We start from the raw sequence: 20,003 nt of genomic DNA, 5'->3' as shown, positions 1-20,003 counted from the left end.
TGTTGATGATAAAGAGGGCGATGACGATGACGACGATGGCGACTATTCTGGGAATGCTGGTGGTGATGGCGACGGTGATGGAGATGTGGGCGGGAAAGGCGGTGACTCTGATACGACCGGGAAATCCACAACTGGATATAATAATGATATGGAGCCTGAAGATGAGGAGGATGCGTTGGAGAGGGAGATGTTGGCTGCTTTTGAAGATGCGGGTTGGGAAGAGGAAGGGAAGGAGAAGGAAGAAAGAAGGTTGGATGTTGAGGAGTAGCAGGGTTATGGAAATGGTTTCTTGGGGATGTGTGTGTCTGCATGTGTGGTTTGTCCAATTGAAACTCCCACCTTCATCATTCCCATGAAAAATATATACCCAACGTCATCAGGAGAGCTTTTCCTGTCGAAGTCGTCCATTCCCCCATCCCCGCCGGCGCAACACTGCAGCAGCAGCAGCAGCAGGTTCCCACCGTCTCTGCATCAGGCTTCCCAAGCACGCTTTTTCTCCGTGTTCTTATTTCTTTCAAAGTACATCTTTCACCCTATCTATCCGCATAGCGTGGCGTTATCATCTTTTACTCCCTGCCTGTTTTCCTCTCCCGAGTCCAACCCCGACTACCTCATCTCATCATTTTGCGGCGCCATTACGTCAGGAAATTCATCCAACATGGTCCGGTTTTTGCTTGCAGGTTGAATGATCCATCATCGAGCTTTCTGCTGTATGTTGTCTCTAATGCTTCCGCTCGAGGCGTCCGTCATATTTTCTCTTGTTGGGATCCCTTTGCTTCCATAGGGTGGTGGTTTTATGATCTTTCGTTCCCATCTTTTTTTTTTTTTCTCTTCCCCAGTTTTCTTTGAAATATGGATGCACTTCGTCATCATCTCTTGCTTCTACGCTTGTTTCCCTTATATAGGCACTGATTATACCTGGGTGCTGTTTTTGTTAAGGACGGTGGTTAGTTGGCTTTTACGCTATAGGAAGGCTATTTTAGATTTTTGTGCTGTTTTACTGGATTATGTAAATCGTTTTCAGGGGTAATGTGGTCATTGTACCAGGGGTTCTTTTTAAAACCTTTGCCTCAACTTCAATCTACTGAATTCTTCTCGAAATCTTAAGCTAATCCACCCATGTTTACTTACCATTTCTTTTGGTTACTTATTTTCGATCCTCGTTTTCCGCTATTTGTATAATGAGCTTTCTTCCTCTTGCGATGAGTAATGATAATGGTTATCATATTTACATTCAAGAGTTTCCATTCATGCCAATACGCAGGGCAGATTCTATTAGGAGTATAATTTCATTGAACCTCTATTTGAATTGGTAAAACACAAGGGCGAATGGAAGCGTGTTAGTACAGCTCTGTAGTGGTAGTAAATCAACAAAGATCGGGATGCCCCTTTCACATTATGGTTTGTTTGTCATCCTTCTTTTCCTTCTGTTCATTTCATTGCTAGCAGTTGTAGATAAAAGAGCGAAAAAAAAAAAAAAAAAGGGAACAAGATGCCAGGAAACAACAAGTTAACTAAAAAGGTATATGCAATGTTCAACACAAGTGCATTAACTCCCCAAGTGAACATGGGTCGATTCTTTTTAGCGGTAGAAGTCGAATCTGTTGGTGATGAGTGTTAGCAAGAATATAATTTATCACAATGGGGCGTTAATAGTAATATCAAATACAAGAAGGTAACGTACTTATCAGCATCCTGGGCTCCCTTGACCTGGCTTGAGTAAGCATCTTCCAAGTCCGACTGGATGATATTGTATCTGTTCTTGCGAACTGCCCGCAGACCGGCCTCCTGCATGATAGCCGCAATAACAGCGCCAGACAGCGGATCATTCCGCACGATCAGAGAGTCCAGATCCACCTCAGGCGACAGAGACATTTTGGACGCGATGGTGCTGAAGATCAACCGGCGCTCCCGTCTGTCGCGGAGAGACGGAAACTCAATCTTACGATCAAGACGACCGGGGCGCAGAAGAGCAGGATCGAGCGTGTCAGCACGGTTGGTCGCCATGATGACTTTTACGTTGCTTGTCTGGTCGAAGCCGTCCATTTGATTTAGCAGTTCAAGCAGGATGCGCTGCACCTCGCGGTCTGCGCCGGTTTGAGCGTCAAATCGCTTTGTGGCAATAGCGTCGATTTCGTCGATGAAGATGATGGCTGGTGAGTTCTCGCGGGCCATGCGGAACACGTCGCGGACCATTCGAGGGCCTTCGCCTAGGTACTTTTGGACAAATTCGGAGCCGACAACGCGGATGAAGTTGGCTGTTGTGCTGTTGGCTACTGCTTTAACAAGCATGGTTTTACCAGTTCCAGGGGGTCCATATAGCAGTACACCGCGGGGAGGATCGATCCCTGTGCACGAATTTATCTAGTTAGCTACTAAAAAGGAATAAATTAGGTAAATGGTAGCGCATTTGACAGCATACCGATTTGCTTGTATAAATCGAACTGCGTTAGTGGTAGTTCCACGGCTTCTCTAATTTCTTGCTTCTGCATATCGAGCCCTCCTACATCTGCATATGTGACATCTGGCTTCTCATCGACACCAAGCATGGCAATAGAAGAATCAGCTTCAGGTGGAAGTATGTCAACAAGGGAATTCGAATGTCGATGTAGGGCGACAGATGAGGATGGCTTCAACAGTTCGCGATCGAGAGTAGATAGGATCCGGACGACATAATTTGAGCCTGTTGATGACTGTACGATACCAGTGCTATTAAAAGAAAACACACATTTAACGATTAGTATCTCTGGAATATAAATTAACGGTCTGGAATTGCAGTTTGGCGCCATACTTTTGGTCTATGGCCTCCATGAACTGGCCGATGACCAGAGGAACACTTTGTATCCGCTTGATCTCTTCTTGAGCTCGAACAAGTTCGCGCTTCAAACTCCTTGAGTAAAATAAAATATTAAGCGTTAAGATCATATTTCTTCCCCCCGGCCTTCTAAAGGTCCCCATACCTCTGCTCATCCTTGATGTATTCCTCTTGGAGATTTATGTATCTGCACAATAGAGTCAGTCAGCACGTGGCAACAGGGCAAAACATAAGCCAACTTTTCACATACTCTAGATGCCGTTGTAATCTCTTGAGGGTGGCATAGTCATCGCCATCATCATTTCCAATACCTTCCAGAGAATCGATATTCGGAATAGCATCTGCTGGCGTAGACTTTCTGTAAGGCGGCACAGGCGATGCTGGATTCTCGACCACGACGTCTCCCATGGCTGTTGTTTCTGGATGAAGGAACTGGGTAAACTCGAACCGGGAAATACGAAGATCTGCAGTCTGGAAAAGCTTCAACTAAGAAACTCGCGAGGAGAATGAGAATGGTCGGCGTATGGGTATCTGAGGTGTTCAGAATGTTCATTGAGCTCAACAGCGGATGAATGCCAAGGCATATCACGTGGGTGCAGTGATGCCGTTGAAAACTCCCAAACCATTTTGCATCAAAATCTTCCACCCCCAACTCGAGGTCAAAGAAGATATATTATTTCATCAGTGTTTTATTCTTTGATATAGAAAAGGGCAGAATACATTGGGTATCCTGGCCGTATTTCAAATGAAATTGGTTCTTGAAGCGTGAAATATTTTCTTTCTAATAAATCAAATATCAAGATGCACCATTTATCGAGAATCTGGGTTCCAAAGCACCTGGTAGTTGACTGACACGTCGGATCTCCTACACTCATAACCACAAAACCATGTATATATACTCATAATACCCAGCAGGAGTGTCGTTGCTCTTTAAAACTTGACTCTTAAACATTCTCTGGGTACTAAATCCAAGATAAATGAAACCTCAACCACGATGAGAGCTCTGGTAACTATTGGTGCATGTTACCTCGACACTATCCTAACGTGAGGTCTATCTATGATATTTAACTAGAACACGGTGAACCAGTGTGCCAATGTCATCTACTAACAAGCCCTTCTACCCATACAGCGTCGACCACTACCCAGGAGAAGACGAAAAGCTACGTGCATCCAGCATCTCGCGACGGCGGGGCGGAAACACCCTTAACACGCTTGAAGTTCTCCAACAACTCCTTGAAAGCAGATCACAAAATGCCCAGGCTGCCGAAGGCGATGGACATACCAACATCAATGGTGATAATAGTCGAAACGATGTTGACAACACTCCCCCTCTCTATGCCGTTGCAGTGCTGCCAGCAAAATCATCTCCCGCAATCAGGGAAATAAAAGCATCCTTTGGTCCAGATGTTGACCTCCAGCACCTCATATACCGAGAAGAGTGCAGCGAGCCAGCATCCAGCTACATCATCAAGAGTACTTCGACAGGCACTAGGACTATAGTCAACTACAACGAGTTGCCGGAGATGACTGTGGCTGAATTTGTGCGGATTGCGGAGAGTTTGTCTACCGCAACTACACCCCCCGGCCGTCCTAGATGGTTTCATTTTGAGGTAAGCTTTGTTTTCCAAAAAAGTAATGAAGTTTGTCCATTTACATTAAACGTTACACCTTTTACATTTGTATGTATATTCATCCCCTTCTCTCTAGGGCCGCATACCAGATGTCACACTGGAATGCATACGATACATCCGTCAAAAGTTCCCAGCCGACAAAGTCAGCGTGGAAGTCGAGAAGCCTGGGCGCTCAGGTCTTCAGGAGCTAGCTGCTGTGGCAGATGTGGTTTTTTATTCCAAAACATGGGCGCAGGTAACCTTTTTACATATATATGTATCTATGAATGTTGGCTTGTCCACTGACATCTGTCCGGATTTCCAAGGCAAATGGTTACCAATCGCCGTCGGATTTTCTTCAATGGCAGGCCCCCTTAACACCCGAAGCGTATGAGTTCTCCGTCCAATCATTTCCCCTAAATTACTTAGACGGAGACAAACAGCTGACCGATATGCTTTTTCGTCCTCTAGGTCAATTCTGTGCTGCACATGGGGCGACCGGGGCGCCGCATGCCTTGACACGCGCAGCATGTCATACATCCATTGCCCAGCATATATAGATCTGCGAAGTCCAGTCGTCGTCGAGTGCGTTTTGACACAAAATTGCCCATTTTTTCCTACCCTATTTATTTATATGAAATAGTGCATGCATCCCAGTACTTTGTCTTCCTTCTCTTATTAATTGCTAACTTTTAACAAAACTCCATGACAGTACGATCGGGGCTGGCGACACGTTTATTGCGGGAATGCTGTACGGTTTGATCTATCATGGCGACGACAGTGACTTCAGTCTTCAGCTGATACTCGATTTTGCGAACCGCCTTGCCGCGTACAAGGTCATGCAGGAAGGGTTTGAAGGGCTGGGTGAAGCTGTGGCGAAGAGCTTGTAGACGCAAATGGAATATCAAATGTAGATAGAACAATACAATCATCCCATTCATTTTTAAAATAACCACACCACAGCTTTTCCTATCTCCCATCCCTGAGCCCATTTTTAATTAAGCTGATGAAAAATAGAAATTATTTTGATACTTTTATATACCCTATACCGGTTTCCACTGTCCAATACCATCATAGCTATTTGTCATATGAAGAGTGTAAGTATTAACAAACCATTGAGAAACAGGGCTTAGAAAGCAAGGCAGAGCCCCTGAAAGGCTTTCGTACCATGGATTCACAATGGCTGGAATTGGGAAAAGAGTTTCCCGTCCAGATGCACGCAAGCGTATTCCGTATTCCGCACAACGGTAGATTTATAGATACGGCAGATCAGACCACCAAACCCCCTCCTTGCCCCAACCGTGGCATATAATTTCGAACACAGACGATAATTTTGTGATCTCGAACAATAGCTAACCACCTGGGAGTAAGGCTTTTATAAGCATATGAAAATGAGCCAGAGCGGGGTGGTAAAGATAGACAGTCTGCCTGCCATTTGACGTATTATCTTAATGATATAAACTACTCCTTGGGTTAGGAAAATGCCCATATCCCGGCCCAGGCTATGGGTGCAAGAAGCCATGGACTGTAATATAATCTTATTTCTTTGAATTGGATTCTAGATTCTTCGTGAAGATTTAAAAAAAAGAAAAAAAAATCGCTCTCCAGCCTCGAGGGATCATGAGGCACATGACTTGCTGACAATAGAAAATGGAAAGGCGGGGAGAGTCCTGAGCGCATTAGAGATACACCGGGTGGACAGAGTCGAGATTATATGTCTATGGAAAGGACGGAGAGCTGTGCTTTTGTCTAACAACATCATCCCCTTGGCTATGGAGACTGAGTTAACTAGATGGATGTCGCGGGATTTTTATGTTTATTCGTTTCTATCCATCCAATCTCATGTCGCGGAATGAGTAAGACACAAGATACGAGACCGTAGGGAAAAAAAATGACTCAAGGGGGAAGACGAAACAACAAATAAAAATAAAAAACAAAAATTAAAAAAAAAAAAAAAAAAAAAAAAGGCAAACGGGTGGGGGACGCCGTCGGCAGATGCTTGGTTTCGATAAAGAATTGCCCTATTTATACAGATACATAACAGAAGGAAGAGGAAATACATATCCCGTAACTAACGAAAAGGATAAAAATATTTTCAAGGGATCCAATGGATAGATCCACAGGATGTAAAGTGAGCCTGGTAGTCAGAAGTAATAAATAATCATTGGGGGATGGATGCGAGAGAGGGCGGGCGAGGCAGCGCAAGTGGCCAGTGCTGACTTCGGAGCAAAAAAAACTATGTTGAATAGCTCGTTATTTGATGGTTAAAATATATATATTTTCCGTCGTCCATCCATTGTTTTCTTTCTTTCTGAAAGTTCTTTTTTTATAAGTGTAGGATGCCTTTGTTCTTTCATTTTTTTCATGTTTCTTTTACTTAATTTTATTTTCTTTCCCCGTCTCTCGTTTTGTCTCATTCTCCCTGTGTTTCTTTCTTTCCCATCCGTAATGTATCTATCTCCTGTTCATTTCCAAGGAGAGCGACTGAATAGGCCTTGGTCAGCTCGCCCTCTTTGTGACCCTTTCCCTCCCCAACCCCCCATCATTTCTACGCCTTGCTATTCCCACTGACTCGTCTATCATCGTTCCTTGATTCCTGTTCATTTTCTATGGCCATGGCATGAAAGCAAAACTCGAGTCTAGAGTCTGGAGTCTGGAGCCTGGAGTTCACTGGGATGCATGCCCTCGCCTACCGAAACCCCCCCCCCCAGGCACCGTAGTTATCCTTGATATCAGACGCTCACCATTATGATTTAATCAATTAGAAGTTGCAGCTGGATTTTTTCTTTCTTCATCTTTCTTTCTTGTCCTTCCATCTTCTTCTTCCTTTGCTTCTCTTTCTTCTTCATTCTCCATCATCTTCTCCCTCCTCCTCCTCCTCCGTCAATGCTGGGTCTGATGGGTCTAACTGACATAAATAAAGACATATAAGACGACTCAACTAACCTACCTCACTAACTGCTGAGCCCTGCTGACCATTCTTCCAAGCTACCTAACCCACCCTGCAGAGCTAACTACATGTTTCTATTTTGCATTCGGAAAACAACTATTTCATGATCGAGAGTAGAAGCCCGGGGGAAAACGTTCGTCGAAGAAGGGGGAGCAAGCCTTGATCTTTTTTATGCACAAGCGGCTAGGAGTGGGGAGCCGCCAAGATCCTTTAGCATAATGATGGATGGACAAAAGGGCGGCGGCACTAACTGAACATGAGAGAGAGAAAAGAGGTTTTGGCGGAGAAAGGGCCAGAAGAAAAAAGGCAAATGCTGGCGGAATTGGTACCAAACTTCCCCCCGGCCGCGGCTTACAGAGGATGGATTCCAGCGGCGATGGCGCCAAACCAGAAGGGGTCTAGCGGGAAACTTGGGCGGACTGGGTTGGCTGGAATGGAGAATAACAACAACAGAGCGACCAGGTGAGTGGCCGTGGCGCCGTTGGGCCAATGGAGAGGGGAGGCGTGGGCCACGGGCCACGGGCCACGGACCACGGGCCACGGACCACGGGCGACGGGCGACGGGCGCCCCCTCCGAGTCTTCTGATTATCTGGCCCCAAGCGCCAAGTGGACACCTCCTCTCTCTCTCTTGCTGCTTCTCCTCGCCTCCCTCCCTCCTGTAACAGCTCCCACTGCTGTCCGGTTCCAGCGCTGTTGTTAGTTGTTACCAACCAGCAGTTGAGGGCACAAAATAGGCGCACTCTCCCTCCGTACAATTTTGATCCCCCAACCAAATCTTTCCAAAGTCTCCCGCCCTTTGCCCCAAAACCGAAAACCAATCAGCCAAGCCGAAAGCCTGATCCTGACAAGCTCTGGCCTGACCACGATCCTCCCTTCTCGACTTTGCAGCAAAAAGCACATTTTCTCACCCACGGACTCCCTCGCATCCACCAACCCCCTCCCTCTGCCGCTGGGCCCCTTCTTGACTCTGCTTGTGCCTGTGCCTAACCGTGGTCCCTTTCTCTGGTTTGAGGTTTGAGGTTTTAGTATATTACCGTTTTCTGTTCAGATCCCGTTCCCCTCCCCCCCCTTCCCTTTTACTCTTTTCCCCCCTCCTCCCCCTCCCCCTTCTCTCCCCTCCCGGCCCCGACGATGCGCCCTACGTAATAATAATAATCATTATAATTATAATATTTTAGATTCCAGCACGCCTCAAGTTCTCGGCCTCACTGACTCTTGCTCTGGTCTTTGCTCCCCACAATTTTCTGTTTGCAGCATACCAAACAAGCTTTCCAAGCTTTGGTTCCTTCCCGTAACAACTTTATTCTTCAGGTACGAGTTATGCTCTTGATGATGATTATATCCATCCTATAATAATAATAGCTTTGTTTCTTTATCCCTCCCAGTTCCTCTTCCCCACATCTGATTTTTTTTTTTAAATTCATCATTCCTCTCCCCTCCCCCCAAAACCACTGCGATAATATTATTCCTCACCTGTATCTCTCTTTCTTCTTCCTCTTCTCTCCCCCCCGCCCCCCCGGTTCCTTTGGTGCCTGGGCGTCTGTTTTTGGTAAGCCACAGGCTCACTGCACATGGTACATACTGAGAGAGTACTGAAACCTATCTCAGTCCCTGACCACTAGAAGCCCAGCCAGCCCAGCCCAATACCCGTATTTAAATCTTAGTATTATTATGGATTTAGCTTATCCCTACCCTTTTCCTTCCCCCTCTCTCCTCTCTTAATTTAGCAATCCCCTGTTGTCGGTCATTATATATCCCTCCGACCTGATCTCCATCTCAGCACCTACCTTGAATGATCTGCACTACTTGTTCCCGTCGTCATGCGTGTATACCTATACTCCACCGCACGGAGGACAATTCCCCTTCTTTCCCCTCCCTACCTATGTTATCATCGTTTCTCTCTTTTTCTGCTTCTGCCCTGCTCACCACTCAGTAACGTCCCGAGGTCCCAACGCGCAGGTCACATGGTCATATGCCGGCTGCCTACCGATTAGTCATCCAGCATTCTACCAGCATTCAACCAAACCACCAGGGTGGGTAGGGGCCTACAGCAACTTCCCAATCCGGTTCTGCCTCCTCCACGTGACGTTCTTGGTGTGCCCGCTTCGTCTCACCGCCTCCTCCTTTTAGGCAACACGCGTTTGGCCCTTCGAGAGGTGGGAAAGACGAGGTGGAATTTGGTGTTTGCCCCCCTTTGCCGCCTTCCGACCTGGTAGGTTTCAGCCCTTGGGCAAAAAATCCTCTCCTTCCCCTTTTGTCCTGATCGTTTTAAATATCCCGTTCACAAGCGACCGACCGACTGAGCCAAACCGCCGCACCTGCCCGTTATTATTCGCTGTAGGTACAGTTACATACAGAGCACAGTACAGTACATACATACATACATACGGTCATTATTTATTACATTATTATTAGTATTCTTATATTCTTAGTGGACGGCGGGGCAACAGAGAGGAACAGAGAGAGTGTGTGTATTGGGGACAACTTATTATTACGCTACGGACACTTACGGTACACCTTATCCCCAACAAAGGCAAACAGGACACGCCCAGAAAGAACACAACAACGCCCCTGGGAAAAATTAGACAGAGCCCAACCCTCGCAGCTGGCAACGGGCCGCTGGCAACAACCAACACGCACCCAACAGCAACCACCCAGCCAGCATCCAAACAGCCAGCAACCGACAGCCATCACACAGCCAGCACACAGCCCCTCTCTCACTACCTGTTACTCTTACTACGACTAGCCCTCCTCCTCTGCTACGTACGCTTTGCCGCGCAGCCGGTAGACACCCGATCAGTGTGCCAGGTATGTGCGTGATGCCGCTTGCTTCCCTCTTGTTTCATCCATCATCCTCCTATCCTGTTACATCACCGTCCGTCATTTCCGCTTCATTCTAGTTTTTTTGTTTTTATTAAATTATTAGTCTTGCGTGTACTCTGCTTTGCCTCTCTCCCCGCATCGCCTATATCTCCCCCAATATTTTCCCTATCCCCATTACTTCTACGCACCCCACCCCATAATATTCCCGTTCGTTTCCAATCTCCCGTAGCCGCGCTCTCTTCGCGCTTTCGCGGCTCATCTTATCCCCCAAAGACCTTCTTGTCGCCCTCCTCTCCTGTCCTGGCTTCCTTATTCGCTATGTGCTTCCCTCCCTCCATCCACACTCCTGTCCTCTGAACACGTCTATTTTTGTCAACACTCTTTTTTATATTACCCTCATTTTATTTCATATATTCCTAATTTCATCTTTATTTTATCATTATTATTACTTTTTATTGTTATCATTTTTATTTTTTTAATTTTTTTTTTTAAAAAATAACCCTACCTACCTACAACCCCTAGCGACTGCGATTTTTTTTTTTTTTTCGTTTTTGGAATGTTACCTTCCATCTTGTTGCTATGCGATTATTATCGATTGCTGGCACGTGTGCTGACAAACCTCATGGTTGATGCTCCATACCATAGACGGATGGGTTGCTAGAATCTTCACGCCATGAATGCCTGGCTCACTGACGCCGCGACTGCGAATATCCCTACCCACGATAATGGCTCCTTCTCCAATAACCCTACTATCGATCCTTCAATGGCCTTCCTCCACCATCAATCCCCTCCTGCCCAGTTCCAGCGCATGTTCAACAACAATGGCGCCCCCCAGAACATGTCTCCCGGTTTCCATACCCCGGCCTCCGTGATCCCGTCCAAAAGACCTCGTCCCGATGATGGCATGTCCATATCTCCCAGGCCAGCACCCGGTGGCTTGCCAAATTCCCGTTCGCATACTCCTCAAGTGCCTTATCCGGGATATCAGGGACAACAGATCAATGGCGCCTCGCAATTTCCCCAGCCGCAGCATGCTCCAACGCCTTATCAACATCTCCAGCAAGGGGGCTCTGCCAATGCCAGTCCATCTCCAATCCTTCAGGAATTTGATCAACAAGGTGTGCAGGGCGTGCAGGGTGTGCAAGGCGTGCAACGGATGCAGACTGCGTCTCCCAGTCCCTTTTCGCCTGCTGGAATGCATGTTGTCCCGCAAATATCTCCTTCACACTCAGATCATGGCAGTCGCGTCAATACCCCGCAGAGTAACAGCTTCCCCCAGGGCCAACCTTATGGCCAGGTTGTCGCTCCTCATTTCTCCCAGTCTCCCGCAATGACGTCCGCTAGCATGCATCCTGCTATCCAGGCGCAATTGAACCAGAACAATGCTGGCCATCTCCCCCAAGGCTACCCGCAACAGCAACAAATGTCTTCGCAACAACGGCTGTATCAGATACAGCTGCAAAACCAAGCGCGTCAGATGCAGGCTGCTGCTGCTGCTGCCTCTTCTCCTGCTGGCGTAGTTGGACGGCCCATGGGCGCTGGGGGTCCGACACCCATGCCACATTCCCATATGGCTGCTATGCGACAACTGCAGCAGAGCATGACAAAACCATTGAGTGCAGACGGATTTCTTCAAACACTGCAGCGATTTTGGCTCTCCCGTGGTCACCCTCAAGTAAACCTTTCTCCTATCGTTAGTGGGCGACCGCTCAATCTCATGCAGCTATACGCGATTGTCATGAAGATGGGCGGGTCTAAGAAGGTTACCGCGACGAATTCATGGCCTATAGTAGCTCAACAATTACAGTTCCCTCCCATGCAGTACCCAACGGCAGTACAAGAAATCAGCGAACATTACATGAGGATCCTCGCGCAATACGAGCAAGCGTGGTTATCATCTCAACAAAAGCAGTTCCCCGATCAAATGCATGGTAGTCCGCAGCGGGATGCCAGCGAAGGAACTATAAGTGTTAACCCACAACAAATATCACCACCTGTCAAGCAGCAACCACCTATGGGCAACCATAATAATTCTTTCGACATGGGCCAGCAATTCTCCCCAGTTCCTGCGCAGGCGCCGCAAATGCAACCGCATAACCATGCGCAGCCTATACCAGTAAACGGATTCTCGACACCCGTCCAATCCAAATCCCAACAGAGACATGTAAATCACCAGCAACGATCGAGCCTGTCCCGACCTCCTGAGTCGATGTCGCCCAACGGGCGGGTTGCTCAGTTTTCTGCATCGCCCATCCAGACGGAGAAAAAGTCAGTTCCTAAAACAACAAAATCCCAGCCCGGCGGTGACGATGGTGTTGTCGAGGAACCATCAAGCACATCATATCGTCGTCCTATTGAGGATCCTTTCAAGCCTGTTATATTTCCTGAAAGTCAATACCATGGACCTATTTTTGTGGAAGAAATATTTCAATTAGGAGAGGAAATTATTCGACTAAAACCTAATATACCTAGCTTTTATGAATTGGGCGTAATCGACATTCACGCATTGACCATGAGTATTAAATCCGGAATTCACGCAGAAATGCGAATGGCATTAGACACTTTAACGGTCATATCGAATGAGCGATCAATCCAGGTCTCACTAGAAAACTGCGAAGATTTGGTCGAGGCTTTGATTGAGTGTGCGGAGGAACAAGCTGAGCTTCTGGCTGAAAACGCAGCTGAAGTTTCCGATGTCATGCTCTTACCTTCGTATGAAGAGGTCCTTCGTGGCTGTCGGCAGGAGATGGAAATGCTACTCGATGTTCCCGAGTTTGGCAGTCTAGATTACGAACTTGATCGCGCCGTGGACCGGCTAATCTGTATTACAACCATCATACGAAACTTCTCCTTCGCCGAATCGAACTACCCGCTACTGGCTCTCCCCTTCGTCGTCCGCTTTATGTCGACGATAATACGATACCTAGGGACAAGAAACTTGCTCTTACGAAACCACCAAAACACGCTGGATTTCATGAAAGACGCCGTCATATATCTTAGCAATGTGTCCCACTACATCCAACTGCCCGGTAAAGACGAAGCGCAATGTATCCTCCACTTCCTCCTCTCCTTCACTCCAACACCCATGCCGACCTCTTTCGGTCCCAACACGATCATGTTCACACCATACAACCCGAGCATACACAGATACCTGCACGCAGCCGTAGACAGCCTCGCCAAGCTCCTCGCGCGCGACGATCCGAATCGCACCTACTTCAAATCCATATTCGCTCAAGACAGCAATAGCAACATCAGCTCCAACGCTAACACCAACTTTACAAACGGCAACGTCAACGCTAACTGCGACAGGCACAGCAGCACACCCCCACCCCAATCCGAAACGCAGTCCCCAATGCCAACCACAACAACCACAATACAGACGTCCACCCCATACTCCACCCCCAATGAACTCCTAACCCGCACCTTCGGCCTCTCCATTGCCGCCATCCCCGAACACATGCGCGGCAACATCATCACCATCGTCGACGCGCGCAAGCCGCTCCTCATCCAGTCCATGCTGGCAGCGGACATTCTCGCCTCGTTTGCGGATAATACGCTGGCGCGTGCCTGGCTGGAGTCGACGGATGGGTTTGCGATTAGTTTGTTGAGGTTGGTATGTTTATTGAGTACGGATCGGACGGGTGGTGGAGGGGGTTCGGGGGGACATAGAGGCGGTGGGCCGGGAGGGCATGGTGGTAGGGCTGCGGATGCTGATGTACATGGGTATGGATCTATTACGTCGAGGGGGTTGGGGGTTCTAGTGAAGCTTGCGGGAAAGGCAAGGGTTGGGGATGGTGGTGGTAGCAGTGGTGGGACTGGTGGGAGTGCTGGTGTTGTGAGTAAGGCGCCCATTCCGCCGCTGGGTGTTTTTCCGAAGAAGGAGAATCTGCTTGGTGCGCTGTTGACGCCGAATATTGATCCGAATGTTGTGAGGCAGCTTTGCGAGTATGCGGGATTGGGGTATTGATGTTGATTTCGAGGTGGGTTGAGGGTGATGGGCTTTGAGCTTTCTATTTTCCTATTTTTTTTTTTTTGGGTGTGATTTGTGTGGATTGTGAATTGTGATATTTGATTTCTTTTTTTCTTCCATATTGATGTTTGGTATTTGATATGGTTGTGGTACTTGGTTTGGTTATTCGGTTTTGCCAAAGGCGGATCTGTGTTTTTTCTCCTACTTTTCTCCTTTTAACTGTGTCCGTTTCCCTTTCGTCTGTTCCTTTTGCTTGGTTGACTTCTTCTACTTCTATCTGTGTATGTCTCTAATGTGTTCTCTTGTGTCTGTAGAGTGTATGTGCTGCTGGAGATTGTGGGAGTTGGGGGAGGTGGTTGAGAGGGGAAGTGTATGTCTAACCTTTGAGAGTACCTTACCTACCTCTTGTTTTTAACATAACAGTTTTATCAACCTAAGCAAACTGAAAAAAGAAAAAGAAAAAAGGAACCGATTTTCGAGTTTGTTTCTTTATCCTTTAAGCTGTTTTTGCTGCTTCTTTTCCTACTGTTTTTCGTGTTGTTTTATTGTGGTATGCTACAATCGGGTTGGTAGGGGAGTATTCCTTTTTAATATCAAAGTCTGTACATACACTGTTCTGTCTTTGCCTAATGATTTAAATATATATTTAATACGTAGTTATCATAGAGTTTTACTTCTCTATGCTCTGTATTAATAAATCAAATTTGTTGTTTATATGTGATATTATCCAGTGTAATGACCACACTCTCTCCCAGTGACTACTCAACATAAATTCCTAATCTTTCAACTCGACAAAAAATATCCATTCAAAAAAAGTGCATTAAAAGAATTAGAAAAAATGACATTATTTTTCTTTTGTTAAAGCTGCAGCAGCAGCTAACAGATGCAGCTCATTGTCTCTCAATGATCATTTTACGTTTCTGGTTAGCTGATGAAATTAACTATATATATAGCTCAGCAGCAGCAAGATAGAGGTAAATAAATTTCTAGTTCAATGAATATTAAAATGTTGAAATGGTATCTTTGTCTTATATATATATAATGATTTTTTAAATATCAAGTTAAATGAATATTAATTTCTTAAAAAAAAAACTTAGTTGTTAATTGGATTAAGGTTGATCCGCTCCGCTCTGCTCCGAAAGGTTGATCCTCCCCGCTCCGAAGGTTGATCCGCTCCGATCCCCAACCCCTCTTTTAAATTCAGCTGCTCGTTGCATTCCTCATTCTAATCCTCAGTTTAATATTCTCGTCACAGTCGCCTAGTTAGATAGATGAATTGAAGCTTTTGTCTTGTTTATCTTGACTCTAGATAGAGCCATGACATAATACTAAACTCCTCTTTCTCAAAAAGCCCTGGAGATTGAGTAGCAGGCCTCATGTCCATGTCCACGTCCATGTCTGAATGAGCTCCTCAGTGGTTATGACCGTGCTGAATGCTCAGAACCCATGTTATGTCCATGTCCACGTCTATGTCTACGTCCAAGTCCTCACGTCCGTGTCTGAATGAGCTTCTCAGTGGTTGCGACCGTGCTGAATGCTCAGAAACCTGGTTAATTTTTGTTCTTGTTTATTTTTTACCTTCAATTATGGAAGCTTCTCTTGTTGTCCTTCACCAGGAATTTGGGAGTGCTATTCAGGAGCTTCGCAGTGAGAATCAACAGCTCCAGGCTGATTGCCAATCTTTACGGGCTGAATGTCAATCATTACATACAGCTCTGAACAGCTCCCGATCCCAATCCCGTCCGAAGCCTTCACTGCCAGACCTTGAACGAATCCCTGGCAGCCTATATTGCTAAGTTTGAATGCACTCTTTATGGAGCCAGAGCTCATAATTGGCCGGATTCTTCAAAGATACCTCAATTCCACCAAGGCCTCAGCAGGACAATCTGCAATCGTCTAGCTCAGCAGTTAAACTTCCCTTTGGACCTACAAGGAATTCTTGCGCGTTGTCCAGCAATTAGCTTCTAATTCCTCCTATTCATCTTTGCCACACGCTTCTAAGCCGGCTCGCTCTGATCACTCAGCTCACTCTGATCACTCAGCTCACTCTGATCACTCAGCTCGCTCCGATCGCCCAGCTCACTCCGATCACTCAACTCGCTCTGATCACTCAGCTCACTCTGAGCATCCTGCTCGCCATGATCACCCTGATTACCAGGACCCTATGAATCTAGATCAGATTCAACTTAATGCTCTTGACCTTTTGCATGATTCTCCACCACACGCCTCGCCAAGAAGGCCGTTGCGTACGTTGTGGATCCCATGATCATTGAGTTGAAACCTGTCATTTCCGTCCACATTCTCCTAAGCCCTATCGCCGTGAAACCGCCAAACAAATTCCAGCCTCTAAACAAGGATCTGATGGCGACTCTGATGTTAGTGAAATATGGAAGGAAACCTAAGATCAATTACTTTTCTTGGCCTTTTTAAAGCAGGTTTTCAGGTGAAAAACCTCTGAGAGAATCCTTATTTACTTTTGTTTTGAATCCCCGAGAAGACCATCAAGATGTCGGAAGCTGTTAGAGGATCCGACACTCCATGGAGATCGGACTGGGACACCATGATACAGATGGAGGGAGAGATGAGACCAAGGGAGTCTAAATCTATGGAGCTGTTTTTCGCGTCACTGGAGAAGGACCCCAGATGAGTGTACCAAGAGATTTCTGGCATCATGGATGAGGCTAGAAGCCGCATAGGAAGACTCCAAATGGAGCGAGATGACAAGCAAAGACAAGTGGACGAACTCAACCAGCAGGTGGATAGCCTGATAGAGGAACGGAACACCCTACAGCAGGCTGTGACTTCCTTGGCCTTGCAAGCCAGACCAGCGGAGTCGCAGAAGGCGCAACGATCCGCGAAGCTTGATGATCCCAAGCACCTCACTTATGGGAAGGAACCAATATTTGAAAACTGGCTCTCACGAATGAGGCGCAAGCTGGAAGTGAACGCTGATCATTTCCCCACGGAAAAAAGTCGAGTCGCATACATTGAAAACCGAACTGAAGGCAAAGCAGTAAGGCACCTAGCTCCAAGAATGACGAATGACCACCCTGAGAATTTTGAAACTGCAGAGGAGGTGTTTGAATACCTGCAGGGGATCTACGAGGGCGTCAACAAGCTGGAGAACGCGAAGATTGATTACCGGCGTCTGATAATGAGGAACAACGATGACTATCATGAGTTTGTGACGAAGTTTCTACACCTAGCTGGTGAAGCACAAATTCATAAGGAGGATTACAAGGCCGACTTCCTTCACAAGCTTTCATTTGACCTTCAACGTATGGTCACAGCAGCCTGCGCTAGTTGTGCTGCTTTTCGTGAAGTTCAAGAAATCTGTTCTCGAACTGCTCATTATCTAAAGGGCATGCCTAATCAAAGCAACCGACGACCACCAAATAGTGGGAATCAAGGACAACGTCAGAACAACTGTGAAGGATCTCCCACAATTCAAAACAATCGCGAATCAACACCGACCGCACTATCACAAACGCCCGAGAACAGGCCAAAGAATGAGGATTGGATAAAGAATGTGGAATTGTCTTACAAATATATCTTACATATATATTATAATGACCTTTTAAATATCAAGTTATGTTGATTGAAGCAGATAGTGCTTTTTTGATAGTTTGAAGGTGCAGAGAGCTCACCTCTCATTGCAAGGAACAGCATAGGCTGACTTGCTCGGTACTCTGGAAGCATACAGGCTGGAGCATAAAGAGAGAATCACTAGAGTCTTGATGCTGGTCTCTGAGAGATTCTCAGGAGCAAAGATTTCTCTAAAAATAGATAGCAGAACCATATATCAACATGATGTAGATGGTGTATAAATGATACATATAAATATCAAGTTAAATAAATACCCTATATAATGATGTGACGGTTAGCCAGCAGCTGCTTTTGGCGGTTTTCGCGGCTGCTTTTGGCCTCTCGCTAACCGCCCAACCTCAATCATCATGTGAATCTATCACCACGACCATGACACTTCCCTCCACACATTGTGATTTTTGAAGTTACTGCATTTTTGTTGCTTCCTGTCACCTCACTCACCCACTGCCTTTCTTTTTGAGGGGGAGCTGTTTTTGATGCTTCACTCTGTCAGTTTTGGCTCCCCCCCTGGATCATGTTATTCTCTCTGCTTTCAGTCCCTGTCTCTTTCATCATGCCATCTACAGCTCCTTTCCCTCCCCTCCTTCACAGCACTACTTGACCAGGTCAATCCATGAAAATGTCTCAGTCTTTCATTATTTATTTCTGTCCCTCTCTACTGTCAGCTCTTCTTGGGCCACCTCAATTATGATGTCTCTCTCTTATTTGATCAGATCTGTCAAGCAGAGCAGGAGCAAGATGAATGTCAGATCTGCTCTGAATATTCTCTTCACACTGAATATCATCTTTTCAGACAGTGAGTATGAAAGTGACTCTGTCAGCAATGATGAAGAGAATGATGACCGTCAACTCTCTGCTGAACACTATCTGACCTTAGCAGAGAGTTTTGATATTGCTCAGCTTCAACAGAAGCAGTACAGTCTCAATACTCAGGAAAAACTGAATGAGACCTGTGATTACTGAGAGAGGTAGGCAGTGGCTCATTTGACCCTCATGACTGTGCTATAAGCTCACCAGTGGGTGCTAGGCAGGTATTGCTGGCACATCAAGGCTAACGTGGAGTGGCAATGAGATTGGATCTCTGATTCAGAGAAGTTGGTTCACTTCCTGTATGCATTCTTCAGTTGACAGTGTGATATCTGTCATAGCAAGAATAATTGATACTGTCCAGGCATTAAATGCAAAAGCTCACTGGAGACATTTTGAAAGTGATGACATCTTGTTCTCAAGCAGGAAATGGCATCAGAACTCAGCAAAGATACAATTGTCAAGGCGGAAGATGTGAGCACCTATGCTCCCTCTCCTCAGATCACTAAATCAGAAGCACCACTAATCCCTTGCAGGTTGTTGCACAGATGATCACAGAAAAGGAGCTGACTCTTGTTGAGCAGTCAAAGAAGAACATGTATATTGAAGATATTGCTGAGTTCACTCAAGTCATTCTCATCATCACTGAGATGACCTATGTCTGTGGTTGGCAGTGCATTCAAATGGTTTTCTTCTTGCAGCTTGCAGTCATCACTGCCAGCTGTCCCTCAGCAATTCTCCATCTTCAGTATCAAGACATTGTGTTAACCCTGATCCAAGTTCCAGACAGTGGACGCCCACAATTGTTTGTATTCTTAAAATCAAAGTTTACTAAAAGATTTCTTGGAAATAAGGCACTGCATGTGTTTCTGATTCTCAAAGCATGGCCTGGTTGACTGACAGAATTGATAGGAATGAGTTTAAGATTTCAGAAATCATCTGGCTCCCTGAAAATGTGAGGCTCCAGTTGCGGAAGCAGGAGGAGAAACAAAAGAGAAGCAAGGAGAAGAAACAACAAAGGGAGAAGGAGATGCAATGAAAGAATCGTCTGAGCACATTACGTCCTCGACCATCAACAAAGCATACGCTGCAGCGTGCCTTTCCGTCGATAACGCATCTGCACGAGGCTACTACTGTGCACAGTCCATGGCTTCTTGACACGCTTTGAGAGTCTGATGTTTGCATGGTGTAGCATTTAATTCCAGTGTAGATGAAAGATCTGGGGACTTCATTATTGTCACTTGATATTATGGGGAGAGGTCTCAATTTATAGCTACGAGCGAGTGTTGTTGTGCTTTGTTGAGCCAAAGTTCGCTTTTTAAAGGTGTACTTCTGTTGGGTGTGACTAGTCGCTTTGTCGCGGCGCTTGCATGGTTGAGCCACGATCTGCGATCTGAAACTCCACATGGTTCCACGCCATT

General features: G+C 46.3%; 11 protein-coding genes across 11 annotated transcripts in view; 9 read left to right on the top strand and 2 right to left on the bottom strand.

The window, feature by feature from the left end:
• Positions 1 to 268, top strand: part of PAAG_11407 (hypothetical protein) — a gene marked incomplete at both ends in the record, with an annotated part of 3,157 nt that extends 2,889 nt beyond the window's left edge. The window contains one exon of the mRNA XM_015847062.1: positions 15 to 268. Coding sequence (XP_015703324.1) covers positions 15 to 268 — 254 coding nt within the window. The remainder of the gene's footprint in view (positions 1 to 14) is intronic.
• A 1,314-nt stretch (positions 269 to 1,582) lies between these two features.
• On the bottom strand, positions 1,583 to 3,223 carry PAAG_11406 (hypothetical protein; the record flags this gene model as incomplete). The annotated part of the gene is made up of 6 exons (XM_015847061.1): positions 1,583 to 1,601; positions 1,685 to 2,348; positions 2,423 to 2,709; positions 2,792 to 2,890; positions 2,961 to 3,002; positions 3,066 to 3,223. The coding sequence occupies 6 exons, from the start codon at positions 3,221 to 3,223 to the stop codon at positions 1,583 to 1,585; spliced, it is 1,269 nt and encodes a 422-aa protein (XP_015703323.1).
• Positions 3,224 to 3,809: 586 nt separating this feature from the next.
• On the top strand, positions 3,810 to 5,315 carry PAAG_01961 (hypothetical protein; the record flags this gene model as incomplete). The annotated part of the gene is made up of 6 exons (XM_015844504.1): positions 3,810 to 3,859; positions 3,945 to 4,425; positions 4,523 to 4,681; positions 4,752 to 4,813; positions 4,897 to 5,010; positions 5,138 to 5,315. 6 exons carry the CDS (start codon positions 3,810 to 3,812, stop codon positions 5,313 to 5,315), a joined length of 1,044 nt encoding a protein of 347 aa, XP_015701508.1.
• Positions 5,316 to 7,751: 2,436 nt separating this feature from the next.
• PAAG_11405 (hypothetical protein) lies at positions 7,752 to 8,363 on the top strand (the record flags this gene model as incomplete). The annotated part of the gene is made up of 2 exons (XM_015847060.1): positions 7,752 to 7,837; positions 8,042 to 8,363. 2 exons carry the CDS (start codon positions 7,752 to 7,754, stop codon positions 8,361 to 8,363), a joined length of 408 nt encoding a protein of 135 aa, XP_015703322.1.
• A 985-nt stretch (positions 8,364 to 9,348) lies between these two features.
• Positions 9,349 to 10,556, top strand: PAAG_11404 (hypothetical protein; the record flags this gene model as incomplete). The annotated part of the gene is made up of 4 exons (XM_015847059.1): positions 9,349 to 9,413; positions 9,507 to 9,588; positions 9,918 to 10,188; positions 10,303 to 10,556. The coding sequence occupies 4 exons, from the start codon at positions 9,349 to 9,351 to the stop codon at positions 10,554 to 10,556; spliced, it is 672 nt and encodes a 223-aa protein (XP_015703321.1).
• Positions 10,557 to 10,872: 316 nt separating this feature from the next.
• PAAG_01959 (hypothetical protein) lies at positions 10,873 to 14,166 on the top strand (the record flags this gene model as incomplete). Its single annotated transcript, XM_002796025.1, has 1 exon — positions 10,873 to 14,166. The coding sequence occupies one exon, from the start codon at positions 10,873 to 10,875 to the stop codon at positions 14,164 to 14,166; it is 3,294 nt and encodes a 1,097-aa protein (XP_002796071.1).
• A 1,589-nt stretch (positions 14,167 to 15,755) lies between these two features.
• On the top strand, positions 15,756 to 15,965 carry PAAG_11403 (hypothetical protein; the record flags this gene model as incomplete). The annotated part of the gene is made up of 1 exon (XM_015847058.1): positions 15,756 to 15,965. One exon carries the CDS (start codon positions 15,756 to 15,758, stop codon positions 15,963 to 15,965), a length of 210 nt encoding a protein of 69 aa, XP_015703320.1.
• A 201-nt stretch (positions 15,966 to 16,166) lies between these two features.
• Positions 16,167 to 16,378, bottom strand: PAAG_11402 (hypothetical protein; the record flags this gene model as incomplete). The annotated part of the gene is made up of 2 exons (XM_015847057.1): positions 16,167 to 16,331; positions 16,370 to 16,378. The coding sequence occupies 2 exons, from the start codon at positions 16,376 to 16,378 to the stop codon at positions 16,167 to 16,169; spliced, it is 174 nt and encodes a 57-aa protein (XP_015703319.1).
• Positions 16,379 to 16,840: 462 nt separating this feature from the next.
• On the top strand, positions 16,841 to 17,767 carry PAAG_01958 (hypothetical protein; the record flags this gene model as incomplete). Its single annotated transcript, XM_002796024.1, has 1 exon — positions 16,841 to 17,767. One exon carries the CDS (start codon positions 16,841 to 16,843, stop codon positions 17,765 to 17,767), a length of 927 nt encoding a protein of 308 aa, XP_002796070.1.
• Positions 17,768 to 18,465: 698 nt separating this feature from the next.
• Positions 18,466 to 18,738, top strand: PAAG_11401 (hypothetical protein; the record flags this gene model as incomplete). Its single annotated transcript, XM_015847056.1, has 1 exon — positions 18,466 to 18,738. The coding sequence occupies one exon, from the start codon at positions 18,466 to 18,468 to the stop codon at positions 18,736 to 18,738; it is 273 nt and encodes a 90-aa protein (XP_015703318.1).
• A 273-nt stretch (positions 18,739 to 19,011) lies between these two features.
• On the top strand, positions 19,012 to 19,621 carry PAAG_01957 (hypothetical protein; the record flags this gene model as incomplete). Its single annotated transcript, XM_015844503.1, has 3 exons — positions 19,012 to 19,056; positions 19,119 to 19,387; positions 19,495 to 19,621. The coding sequence occupies 3 exons, from the start codon at positions 19,012 to 19,014 to the stop codon at positions 19,619 to 19,621; spliced, it is 441 nt and encodes a 146-aa protein (XP_015701507.1).
• Between the last annotated feature and the right edge of the window lie 382 nt (positions 19,622 to 20,003).

The sequence above is a fragment of the Paracoccidioides lutzii genome, assembly GCF_000150705.2.
Source record: "Paracoccidioides lutzii Pb01 unplaced genomic scaffold supercont2.4, whole genome shotgun sequence".
Taxonomy (NCBI): Eukaryota; Fungi; Ascomycota; class Eurotiomycetes; order Onygenales; family Ajellomycetaceae; genus Paracoccidioides; species Paracoccidioides lutzii.
The sequence above is the reverse complement of the archived record's forward strand: the minus strand, read 5'-3'. Positions and strand labels throughout refer to the sequence as shown.